The sequence below is a fragment of the Sycon ciliatum genome, chromosome 11 (assembly GCF_964019385.1).
Source record: "Sycon ciliatum chromosome 11, ocSycCili1.1, whole genome shotgun sequence".
Lineage (NCBI taxonomy): Eukaryota > Metazoa > Porifera > Calcarea > Leucosolenida > Sycettidae > Sycon > Sycon ciliatum.
The window spans coordinates 14,034,397-14,047,153 of NC_088653.1; the positions used below are offsets into that span (position 1 = coordinate 14,034,397).

Here is a 12,757-nt window from a genome sequence, read left to right on the forward strand (position 1 = left end):
TTCGAATCGAAAATGGTCGGAAAATGTCCGATGTCCGACCGTTATCGTGTCCCCTCATATAGTATCCAGTTACAGTGATGGAGAGTTACTCTTAACTTGTATCCTTATGTCCTTTTCCTTTCTATATTTATTTATGGCTCAACATCCGAGTTTCAAATATATTTTATTCCAAGCAATACATGGCTGGGGTAGCCAATGACCACTTTGCGTAGCAATTCCGGGGTTTTTATAGCCAACCACGGCAACTCTGTCCCTACTACATCCTCTGTGTCTTGGTCTTGTTGTTGTTCTCCACCTGTCTTCTACTTTTCTTTCCGTGGAATGTCTCAGCACACCGGATCACTCTGGTGCTACCTTGTGCACGTCTGACTGTTCACTACCTGGGTTCTGTTTTGGGTGTATCGCACAGCAACCATCCAGGTCCGACAACAACAGAACTACACACACCGAAAAGGCTTCTACTTCATTTCGTGCAAACAAACTCCTAACTCCCGAAAACCAGAACAAGCATGATCAGTTCCTCGCATGCGTACCTGAGGGGCCCGCATGCTCGGAGTGTAAAGACCACATGGCGGGCGTGAACACGTGTCGCAACGGCACGTGCATGCATACAAGTAAAGTGTTCATACTACAGTTTTCGTTGGTGGACTCTAACGCATAACTTGTGCCCCGCCTGCACCGTTTTTCTTGTTTAAAGAAAATATGTTTGCACTTGTCTGTTGCGTTGCAGCTCATGAATGCGAAGCAAGTTGGAGCAAAATGCACTACTATCCAACTCCGTTGTCACTTGCCAAAGCTACTCTACAATGTACTATGGTTGGTGGAAAGGTCACCAAGTCTAACATCTGTGCAGCGTGGTTTTTGACCAGAGTCCAGGGGAGGCGTTCCACGACGGGTGCCTGGACGGCGCTGACGGATGGTGTCACGCCGCTGGACACGAATGGCGTTCTGGTCAATGCGGCCAAGCCGGCGGTCGCACGCGAGACCATCTGCGAGCTATCTCAGCCAGACCCAGTGCTTCTCCCTGCAGCCGGTGAGTTTCCAAGAGCCGTACTGCCTTGTTGCCATCTTGTTGCCGTACTTTCTGTAAATGCACCTGCAACGCGTAGTTTCTCCCCTTTTACGGAAGGGGGGAGGGGGAGTAGCATGGCCGCATATGTGTAGAATGGCTAGTGCATGTCGTTCACGGTCGCCATGTGCATGTGGAACCTATGTCGAAATTTTAGGGGAGTGCACAAAAAACATATGTACTTTCCCATTCCCCTCCTGGTGCTGCGGTGTTAAGTCAGTGTGACATTTGCACGGTGTTCGTTTTTCTCCTGCTTTTATTTTAGTTTAAATCGTGTGACTGCTTGGGGTTTTCTGCTGTTGCCAGAGGAGTACCAATGTCCAATGTCGGGCCAGCGGTTGGTGTTTTATGACGTGGGCGTGCCGTACGGTGGTGCCGAGCGCGTGTGTGCACGCGTCCACGGCGGCATAGCGGCCAGCAGCGATCCGTGCCTGTTGCTCTTCTTGCACGAGATCAAGTCGAGGAGGGCCGCAGTCGTCACCTGGATGGCCGACCCGGCGGCAGCCGCTGGATTCACGCGGAGGACGACGGACAAGGCGGTGCACGATGTGCGCCACCATCCAGCACCTCTCTTCAAGGTGATCTGCGAGATGCCCCATGGTAAGTGTGAGCCTGTGAAATGCATGATAAAAAATATCCTGGGGGGCATGCGTGAGTGTGTGCGGTTATGCGTGTTTGTTTGATTGTATGTGTATGTAGTGTGCGTGGGTGTTTGTGTGTGTGCGGATGTCCGTGCTTGTGCGGGAGTGTGGAGAGAGGGCTATGTATGCCGGGGAGAGTGTTTGTGCATGCTTTGTTGTTTTATTGTGTGTATTTGGCCGCGTATGCTCGTTTTGCCTGAGTATGTGTGTGTGTGAGTACCCAGTTGACCGTGGGTGTCGGCGCAGTTCAACACGCGTAAAGAGTCTTTTTACACGCTCCCTGCTACCAGCGCGGGTCTTGAACTCGGGACCTCATGATTCGCAGGCAGGCCTGCAAACCAATCGGCCATATGCGTTGGCGGGAGTGAGAATAACAAGGATGCAGTTTACAGGGTTATGGGCCGTTACACGCCCGATTGGTTGAGAGACTAACCTCCTCTCCCCTGACTCTCTTGTGAGGTCTGCATTCGCCACTAAGGTTAACAGGCATAGTGGTGGCCTGCGGATGCGAAGGCTAGTTTGTGTGTTTCTGGACATTCAAGCGATGCCAACGCGGATCCCGCGCAGTGCGAGAGCCAGCTGTCATGACGTCAGTACATGCAGACCATGCATGGCATCATGCACGCGTGTCATGCGCACAAGTACATGAACGTCGAAGTACAGGTGAGCCGGCCGTAGCGTCAGGTCCGTACAATCATTGCGCGCTTGATCCTTTTTGGGTACTCGTAGTCGTACATAGTCAATACATTCACTGCACTAGTCAGCGTAGCCGGAAAATGTAACAACCGGAAAGCTTCATTACTATAAGGTTGTAGCGAAACTGTGAGGGTGGCTGCCGGCCTTCTAATTTGTTCAGTTCTTGTCAAAAACTTACAGTTGGTGTTTGATTTTTTGGCGAGGAGAGCAGTGACAATCCTGCCGCCTGGAAAAGCGAAAATTAGTCTGACCAAGAGATCGCCAGCTTGGGCATATTTCGAGGAAGCTGATAGCGTAGCGAGATGCAATTCGTGCAGCCGCGAGTTCGTCCGTCAAAGCAGCACAACCAACTTGTTCCAGCACCTGATTTCTGCTCACAAAGACCAGTACGCCGCTGCGGTAGGGAAAGGACCAGCAACCCAGTCGACAGCAACGGCGACTACCAGCAATGTTGAGCGCAGTGACAATGCGACGAACAGTGCTGGAATGAAGCTCGTCACGTCGTTCTTCGGCACAGGTAACTTGCGAACGTGCGACAGCAGGCGCTCAGGCATGTTGACGGAGTCGATCATCGACTGGATTGTCGATTTCAGTCGACCCTTCTCCATTGTAGAAGACAGACGACTGATCGTTGATGTTTAATGGCAGAGGAACACTGCTCATATCACGTCGCAAATTTTATTTTGGTCTTTTTTGGGCCTGTGTGGATCGTTCACCCATACGTACCTATAATTATAGTTGAACAAATTTTATTTTTTTTGCCGTATACTGATGTCCAACATGACACGTATAAAACTTGTTCGGAAAATCGGTAAAACCAATAAATCGATCGTTAGTGTTATTGGGCAATCGTTTCGGCCCTAATTATTTATGTGTGTGTGTGTGTGTGTGTGTGTGTGTGTGTGTGTGTGTGTGTGTGTGTGTGTGTGTGTGTGTGTGTATGTGTGAATCTGTGCATGTATGCATGCGTGGATGTGCGCTTTTGTGCGTATGCATGCTTCTCCGACGTGTTGCAGATGAATTCAGATGTCCTATCATACAGACCATACATCTCAAATACTACCCGCTGGCCATGACGCTGCCGGAGGCGAAGCAACACTGCCGAAACGTCAACGCCCGGATTCCGCAGCGAACGCACTGCGTGCAGGACTTCCTGAAGAGCAGGGCCAAGCCGCACACACCCGTCTGGTTAGCGTGGATGCGTGGAGCGAGCCACTATGCCAGCGATCTTAAGCTCTACAACACAGGAGCCAGCCCGGCGCCTAAGCTCCAAGTCATCTGTGAATTTTCTGCCGGTGAGTACCCGATCTGGACATATCATGTAATAAAAACTCGGATGTTGAGCCAACAGTATTACACTGAAAACCTGTCCAGGATGATCGTTCAAGGGACCTTGAAACCGTGGTCTCCGTTACCAGGTGGTCTCCTTATCCAGGGTCATTTGTCTGGAAATAGGATCGCTTGGTCCTGGTTTCGGTGGTCTTTTAGGACAGGTGGTAGCCTTATCCGAGTGATCGCCTTGACAGGTTTTACTCTAAAGTGTGGTACTTTTGTAGTACTGTAACTTGTAGTATTTTCTCTTTACATACAGTAAAACCTGTAAAATCCTGTAAAATCCTGTAAAAACCTGTAAAAACCTGTAAAATCCTGTAAAATCCTGTAAAATCCTGTAAAAACCTGTTAGCACCATATCCCTCACACACTCATACTCAGCCCAAGGCAACAAGGAATTGTTTTGGAGATAGTGTGCTGCTTCGAGCAACTGGTCTTGTAATGCAAAAGCTCGAAGAGCTGGAAAGCAATGCCAGGCCACTGGCAGCAACTGGCTCGCGAGGAGCCGCAATAAACCCACATTGTGCCACAATGGGGTTGCAAGGCAAAGCCAATGTAATTGGCAACAACTGGCTCGTGAAGAGCCGCAACTAGCGAAGCAAGTGACCAGTTAGGAGCGATAGAGCTAAATGTTCCCTAGTACCATTAGCAAGATGATAAGATGGGAGGGATGGAGGGTGAAAATTTGATGCTGGCACAAGCTAAAAGTCACCGCTAATTAGACTAGTCTTTGAAGTGAAGCCAACAGCAAGAAAGACAGAGAAAGTTCAAAGGAAGCAGTTGTACGACGTCAGGCTAAGCGCGCCCGAATCCATGCGCTGGCAGTGTGAGTGCAGTGAGCAAAAGTTCAAAGGAAGCAGTTGTGTGACGTCAGGCTAAGCGTGCCCAAGTCTATGCGCTGACAGTGTGAGTGCAGTGCACAATGCACTGATGCAGTAGTGCGCAGCAGATGCAAACATGGCAGTGTGATCGGTGGATGCTAACACACACTAACTACATTACTGCGACATAAAATCCTGTGAGTCCGCGCGTGCCCCGGGCCTAGCCTAGCTGGCCCCGGCGCCCTGCCATTTATTTTTCGAAAACTAGGTCGAAACTTATGAGGGGGGTGGGGGGGGGGCGCCCCCCCCCCCCCCCCCGCGCTGAACACAGGCAATGTCTGAACTATGTACATGAATGTCAGGAACTACATATGCAATGAAATCCCGCCAGAGCGCCCCTACCTCCTCGACGCTTCGGGTGGGGAGGGGCGGATGGGCGAGTCCTACTTGCCGCATTCAGTGCTACATGAAAAAGTACTCACCCTACGAAAACTGTTCGTGCATCTCGTACACCGACCAAAGGTCAAGAGCCACGAGTCGTACAGACCCGTCAAAACTCAGGGTTTGTGTGATCCCTGGTCAAGAGGGTGCACCGGTGGGCACTGTTGCGTACATTTCCGAAGGGGTCGAGCACAAGTCTGCATGTACAGTACGGCATCACAGACTGCGACAGAGTCATACGAGAAATCACGTCCCTGACAAGAAGTCAGGGAGGGGCGGATAGGAGAGACGGGGCGCTCTGGCGGGATTTTACGGTACATGTTATGACTGTGCAGTTATGCACTCTTGGATATTGACCCCTGGCTGTGTGTGTGTGTGTGTGTGTGTGTGTGTGTGTGTGTGTGCGTCCGCGTGTGTGTGTGTGTGTGTGTGTGTGTGCGTGCGCGCGTGCATGCATGCGTGTGTGTGATTGTGTGCGTGTGCGTGCGTACGTGTGCGTGCATTGTGTGCGCGCATTGGGGGGGGGGGGTCTGGTGCTGTGCTCTTCCCGTTGTGCAGAGAGCTTCCGCACGTGCCTGAAGACTAGATCGCAGATCGGACTGTACGCCAACAAAGCGACGGTTGAGCAGGCCAAGATACAGTGCAGCCGCTTAGGTGGACGGTTGCCCACCGGAGGAGAGGAAGCCAAGTGTATCGACCAATTGATGGCCGGTGTAAAAGCCGGATCCCCGGCAAAGAACTCCAAACCATGGATATTGAGTAACGATGGAGAACTCTTTGGCCCTTCAGGCGTGTACACTCTCTACGAAACAGACAAGCGACACGATTCTGCCAAAGAAGATACCTTTCAAACTGTGGCGTGTGCCTTCAATTTCAGTAAGTGGTAAAAGTTAATAAAAAAATGCTAAATCCATTTGTTTAATCCGTGTCATTATTTTTTGGACAATGGCCATTAGCAATTCATTTTATTTGGGATTTGTATCAAAATCCATATTTTGTGTTCAAGTTGTGAAGTGGTTTTGGTCAGATTTTGAATGTGAAACTTTGTCTGTTGGCGGCCCCTATGATTACAATGTGCTGATTTTCTCAAATTTGGCGCTTGTCGGGTTTTGCATCCCAGCCCTTCACCATTCGTAGGGATGTGCATGGGTAGTCGGGTACCCGCGCTACCCGTGAGGACCTCGGGTAGTCGAGTACAGAATACCTGAAAGCCCGAAGTCGCAGATGACGTTATGCACAGTGCATTTTCATGCAATACTCCGCATGTGCATTGTGGTGTTACCATGGAAACATTATCCGATCGGGTACCCGTGCTACCCGAACGCGATACCCAAAGAAAATGCCACCCAACTCAGCGCTAATTTGTTGTCTTTTGTGCCTTCTTTGTCATTTGCTTGGCCAGGGGAGTTTTATTGTTCCTCGGATTATGCAACCGGCGGCTCAATTCTTGTCCACTATCCGATCACAAGCCTCAAGACCGTGTTCGGGAACGAAGAGTTTTGTCTGAGCCAAGGCGCCAGACGTGTGGAGCGACTCACGGAAGCAAAGTGCCTCGAGCACTTTTTGTACCAGATACGGATCCAGACAGGCTACGACAGGAAGCAGGAAGATGTTCATCTGCTGCCGCTCCAAATATGTGCCTTTGGTCCCTGTAAGTCGGGGAAATTGATGTATATGTCCGGTGTGTACGTCCCAAGTTTGCGGGCGGTGCCCGTCTCTGACTACTGGGGAATGAGAGATGGGGTGTTGTTTCCAAAAAATTGTAAGCAAACTGTGGTGGAGGGAAAAACCATGATGTTGAAGAATTTTATACAGTCTGGGGCATAGCGGGGCTTGGCTGCAAAAGGGAAACGTTTGGAGGTTGTGGATCAATTTGAAGACCAAAAAAACCGAAATTCAGCTCTTCTGGCCCTTTCACCGAAATCAGTACCAGCTTGTATTGTTGGCCCATTACTTGACGCTGAGGTGGCCTGCGGACAAAGTTTGGCGGTTTTGGTGGTTGATTAGTGAAGCTGATGTGTATATGTGATTGTCTATTTGTGTGTTTGTGTTTGTGTGTATGCATTCGTGTGTTTGTGTGTATGTATGTGTGTGTGTATGCGGTCGTGCGCGTATGTGTGTGTGTGTGTGTGTGCTTGTGTTTGCGTGTATGTGTGCATGTGTGTTTGTATGTATGTGTGCGTACGTGTTTGTATGTGTGTATGCGTGTATGTGTGTGTGTGTGCGTTTGTGTGTGTATGTGTGTGTGTGTCTGTCTGTTTGTGTGTTTGTGTGTGTGTGCTTGTGTATGTGTGTGTATTCGAGTCCGCGAGCATGAGGGTATGTGTGTGTGTGTGTGTGTGTGTGTGTGTGTGTGTGTGTGTGTGTGTGTGTGTCTGTGTCTGTGTTTGTCTGTGCGTGTCTGTGTATGTGTGTGTGTGTGTGTGTGTGTGTGTGTGTGTGTGCGTGCATGTGTGTGTGCATGTGTGTGCATGTGTACGTGCGCGTGCGCTCTTGCGTGCATGCCTGTGTGCACGTGTACGCACGGGGGAAATCCCGTTAGATGAGACATTCTGTCAGGCTACCGGACACACACTGAGGCAAGTTCAGGAACCTAAAACCATCCATTTTGCCGAACGGGAATGCCAACGTATGGGTGGTAGACTGCCCAATCGCGCTGAACTCGCCTGCATCAAACGAGACATTGTGAGCTTTCAGTATCCATTCCCGCTAGTGGCTTGGCTGCAATACCAGGACGGCCATGGCAACCAAATGGCCACTAACGGCGTTTCCTACAAGGTCCATGGCTATGGGAAAGCGTCGATGCTCACTCACCGTGTTATCTGCGCCATTCCTCCTGGTAAGCAGCCGCTGTCGTCGCAGGAATATACAGTCAGCATCACTTATAGCGTTGGTGTTTGATTTTGGGCATTTTAACACTATAAGCGATATTATCACTGTGACCGATAATGCATGCAATGTATGCGAGTGGGGTCTCAAACGACTCAGGGCGCCGTGCACATACGCACTGCATAGGTGGCTACAGCTCATGTCACACAACATCAGCATTTCCTCACGATGGAGGCGTATTTGGCAACTTGTACAAGCAGAACTCACCAAACAACACTGAACAAGTTTGTTCTTCTCGAAGAAGTAACACCCTGTTCTCCTCTGACATCACTTGAGTTTACATCAATCACTATAATCGATGCAAAAATAATGTAATAAATGGCTTTTGAAATAAGAATTTGGTCACTATAGGCGATATATTACTATAGACGATTATTACTATACGCGATAACTGTGTATACTTAGTTATGGCAAATGAAAATGAATTTGAGAAATTGATCACTATATCCGGTATATTACTATAGCCGCCAACCTTATAGGCGATACGGACAGTACATGTACAGTACTGGGGTTTTTGAACTCTTTATTCTCACGATGGCACCATCGCCAATAAGAGATACGTTTATGAGAAGGTGAGATGCTGTGGGTGGGGCTGCGGGTTATGCACTTGGATAGTGATTTACATCACTTTGAATTTGAAACACGAAACTCGGAGTTACGAGAAAGATTTTGTGGCCTCTGTTGTTCTGCCCCGTGTGGTAAGCTCTGCCCTTTTTACTGAAGTAGGTACTGGTATTGAGCAGTGTTTGCAGCAAAGACTACATACACGTTGTTACTTTGAACTTACACGGTTGTTTGTTTGTTTGTTTGTTTGTTTCTCAAAATGCGAAGACTCCACTGTAGCCATCCGCTATATCCATACATCTTCACTTTCAAAACGGTCTCTGGGCTACACCAGCTTTCTGAAGATGGGCATTGCCTGAAAATTCGAATAATTTTAATATCTGTTTTTCTTTTAGTGATTGGTGTAGCCCAGAGACTGTTTGTTAGTTGTGATTTCAATAACTTGCGGTGGGTGTACATGCCATGAGCTGCTACCTTCACTGTGTACTTTAGCCTGGATCTGTGCTTGTGTGTGTGTGTGTGTGTGTGTGTGTGTTTGTACGTGTGTGTATGTGTGTTTGTGTGTGTACGTGTTTGTGTGTGTATGTGTATGTGCGTGTGTACGTGTGTGTGTGTGCGTGTGTGGTGTGTGTGTGCGTGCACGTTTGTATATTGGTGTGTGTGTGTCTTTGTGATTACGCTTGCGGGTTTGTATGAAATGCGCGGGCGCGTGTGCGTGACCTGTTTTCGTGCGTGTGTTCAGTTCACACGGCTAGGGCTAAAGTCCCCGCGGGGATAGTCAAGGCGCAGTGCGGCCACTGGAATGTCATCATGCATCCACGCTCGTTCGAGAAGCTCTCGTACGACGAGGCCCAAAGCACCTGCCGCAAGAACCTTGGATTCTTCGTGCCGAGCGAGCGACTGTGGCACGACTTGCTGGCGGTGATGAACTTCGGACCGGCGGGCTGCAAGGAGCTGTATGCGGCGTTCAACAAAGTGCCCGTTTGGCATAGCATGGACGCACTGCAGCGGGAAGGCGCCAGATTCGCGTCGGTCTGTGTTGGTAAGTAGACTGCAGCGCCCGCATTAGAGCATAGCTTGCATGGGGCGCCAGGGTATGTACGGGGTACATGCATATGATACAGGCCACCTGTTGGAGGTGTGAGGGGGGGGGGGGTTATATGTGTGTGTGCCTGTGCGTGTGTGTTTGCGTGTTTAAGGGCGTGCGTGTTTGATTGTGTGTGTGTGTGTGTGTGTGTGTGTGTGTGTGTGTGTGTGTGTGTGTGTGCGTGCGTGTGCGTGTGTGTGTGTGTGTTTGTGTGCATGTGTGTGTGTGGGTGAGTGGGTGCAAGCTATTGGGTGTACGCATGATCTCACAGGCATGTAGTGGTGTAAACTAAGCAGGCATGTAGTGGCGTAAACTAAGCAGGCATGTAGTGGCGTAAACTAAGCAGGCATACACGCACATCATGCATACGTACGCACGTCAGTGCAACGGGAAAAGCATGCTGGCGTCACTGCACACACTCATTTGTTCCTGTCCACTCTGTCTGTCTGTTGTGTGTGTGTGTGTATGTGTGCGTGCATGTGTTTTTATATGTGTGTGTATGTATGTCTGCGTGTGCGACAGGAGCGCACATTCATCCCGCCGCCATCTCGAGTCATTTCGTGCACCGACACCAGGGGGTGGAGCACATCAACGAGGACGGTCGCGTCACGTGCAAGCAGGGGTACAGAAAGTTGATGAGAGAGGACATCACCGGCTATGCGTACTATGGATATTGGATGCAGACAGCCGGCTGTTACAGTGAGTTGGCACTGTATTCAGGTGTTTCCCCGGGCAGTGGGGTGGGGTATGACCTGGTCCAGCCCAGCCCCCCACACCCCCACCCCTCCAGCTCAGGGAAAAAATCTGATTTTTCGGCCATCAGGACATGTGTGTGTGTGTGATGTACAGGCACTCTGGGTAGACCATGATGGACGAAAAGCGGTACGACCATGGTCTGCTAAGTGGCAAAAAATTGCAAATCGTTACGAAGTCTGAAGAAAATAAAGAAAATATTGAACAGTCTCTGCTGGGATGACGACTACACCATGGCTCAGCATCGCTGGCTACAAGCGAGGGTCCCTGGTTCGAGTCCTGGTGGTGACAGTCAATTTTTTCTTCAGACTTTTTCCGTTTGTGTCTTTCCCTCAAACCAGTGGAAATCGTTAAACCTTTGACTTTCAAATCTTACAGTGCCAACAAATCTGTTTTAGTGAAAAGCTAGCTCAAAAATATGGCGGTCTTTTTTGTGCTGTTTTAGTGAAAAGGTAGCTCAAAAATATGGCGGTCTTTTTTTGTGCTGTTTTATTGAAAAGGTAGCTCAAAAATATGGCGGTCTTTTTTTGTGCTGTTTTATTGAAAAGGTAGCTCAAAAATATGGCGGTCTTTTTTGTGCTGTTTTCTTGAAAAGGTAGCTCAAAAATATGGCGGTCTTTTTTGTGCTGTTTTAGTGAAAAGGTAGCTCAAAAATATGGCGGTCTTTAAGTCAATTGAACCTGAGAACATGAACCATACCCCTGGCAACTGTACAATCTTAGTGGACACTGATTCCAACTTCACAATAACAGGGGCTCAGTTCTTTTTGGAGACAAAACCCAGGCGCGTGCGCCGGTGCCCTTCAAGGGGTGGGGGGTTCCGGGCGCCATCCCCCGGGAAAAATTTCAAAAAATGAAGCAAAATCCTGCATTTTGATCGAAAAGGTGGGTTCTGGGCACCCAGGAACCCATACGGGGCACGCGCCTGAAACCCCTATTTAACGAGTAACCTTTGTAGTAACGAGTTGTTTATGGTGGAATTATCCATCGATTTCTAAGTAAAGTAAAACATGTCAATTTCGGTGTAATAAAATCTCGGTGTCAGGGACCTGATGGGTTTCAGGTGTAACTTAGAACTTGGTGACCAGCATTCCCTTCACATACAGCACATACCATTGTGCCATTAAGACGTCATCTAAAATGTACGTGCCTGTTTTTGTTTTTTCTACCGAAATCACCGAAATTAAAGTTACACCGAAAAAAACCTGTTTTACAGTAATTGATAAAATCGTCTCAACGATAATAAGCTTTGTCCGCTCTTGTCATGGCCGGTGACCCATCTAGTGGCACCAGGCAGTCAACCAATATAGTCAACTCAAGCAGATAAGTACCTCACCTGTTCTCCGTCTCACACAAGACAGTCGAAGGTTGAAGGGCGCGATGAAAGACACTTTATTACATTTGGTTCGGCGGCTTTTATGTGATTCAGAACAGTATAATTTGTGATATAATAATAGAGTAGTAAATATATGGAAGTGTATTCCGGGGAGCTCGCTCACCCACGTGAGAGTATAACAAATTGAGTTGCGAGGCGTCTTCGTGCGACACCTCTCTTGGTACGCACGAACTCCCTTCGGCGGACAGGCAGCCTGGAGGACGCCGCCTGCGTATGCGTGAGTTGAGTTCGGCTGACGGGTGGCCTTCAGGGGCGGCGCCTTCGTACGATGGTCGGCCTGGTTGTGCGCCGCGTTCATCTCATGCCCGTAGGCCCTTCCCTCTCATCTCCCCGTAGGGTGCCGGATGGCCAAGCCGGGTCCTCTCCCAAAAGGGATACGGAGTCCGCAGTGCGGGGAGCACTGCAGGACTCTTTACGTCGTACGACGCGAGAAGAGGTGCCATTTTTGCTAGACTAACAAGGGTATCAGCTCCCTTGCAGGACAAAGCGTGGCCCCCTCAAGCTCCTCAGTATACCATGTACAATGCGGACGACTTGTACGGAAGGTGTGGCCGACGTACGACCACACTTTGCGCCTCTAGGCCACGAGTTGTAAGCCATGATTGCTCAACTAGCGAAAGTGCCAAATCCTTCGCAGGACTATTCATGGGTCTTACAGAACTCTAGAAGTTTTCTCGGAGCCCTGCTTTTGGCTGCTGAACTCAATGCGTGGTCACTTTCACGACGAGTCGAATTTGGGTCATGACACTATAATTCAGGGGTGATGTCAGCAGAAGCCACCAAATCAATCTCACGACCATGTGCAACAAATGTTATTGACTTCTGTGTTATATCCTGTGCTTTTCTTTTCCCCTCCAGAGTTTATGGATTTCAATGCAAGAAGCTTGGTCCTCACCAGAAGGAAACATACTGGAGCTACACTGCTGCCCCATGGCCAGGGTAAGAAAGAAATAGAGAGACAGCGAGACAAAGAGAGAGGGAGAGTGAGACATAGAAAAAGAGAGAGACAGAAAGAGAGAGACAGAGAGAGAGAGAGAGAGAGAGAGAGAGAGAGAGAGAGAGAGAGAGA

The 12,757-nt window shown here is 49.3% G+C and overlaps 1 protein-coding gene across 1 annotated transcript in view; it reads left to right on the top strand.

Annotated features, from left to right (window-relative positions):
- LOC135827399 (uncharacterized) overlaps positions 1-12,757 on the top strand; it is a 68,470-nt gene that overhangs the window by 36,781 nt on the left and 18,932 nt on the right. The window contains exons 16-24 of the mRNA XM_065339892.1: positions 731-1,033; positions 1,376-1,669; positions 3,423-3,701; positions 5,559-5,876; positions 6,403-6,651; positions 7,543-7,839; positions 9,196-9,495; positions 10,063-10,239; positions 12,547-12,627. Of these exons, the coding sequence (XP_065195964.1) occupies positions 731-1,033; positions 1,376-1,669; positions 3,423-3,701; positions 5,559-5,876; positions 6,403-6,651; positions 7,543-7,839; positions 9,196-9,495; positions 10,063-10,239; positions 12,547-12,627 (2,298 nt within the window). The remainder of the gene's footprint in view (positions 1-730; positions 1,034-1,375; positions 1,670-3,422; positions 3,702-5,558; positions 5,877-6,402; positions 6,652-7,542; positions 7,840-9,195; positions 9,496-10,062; positions 10,240-12,546; positions 12,628-12,757) is intronic.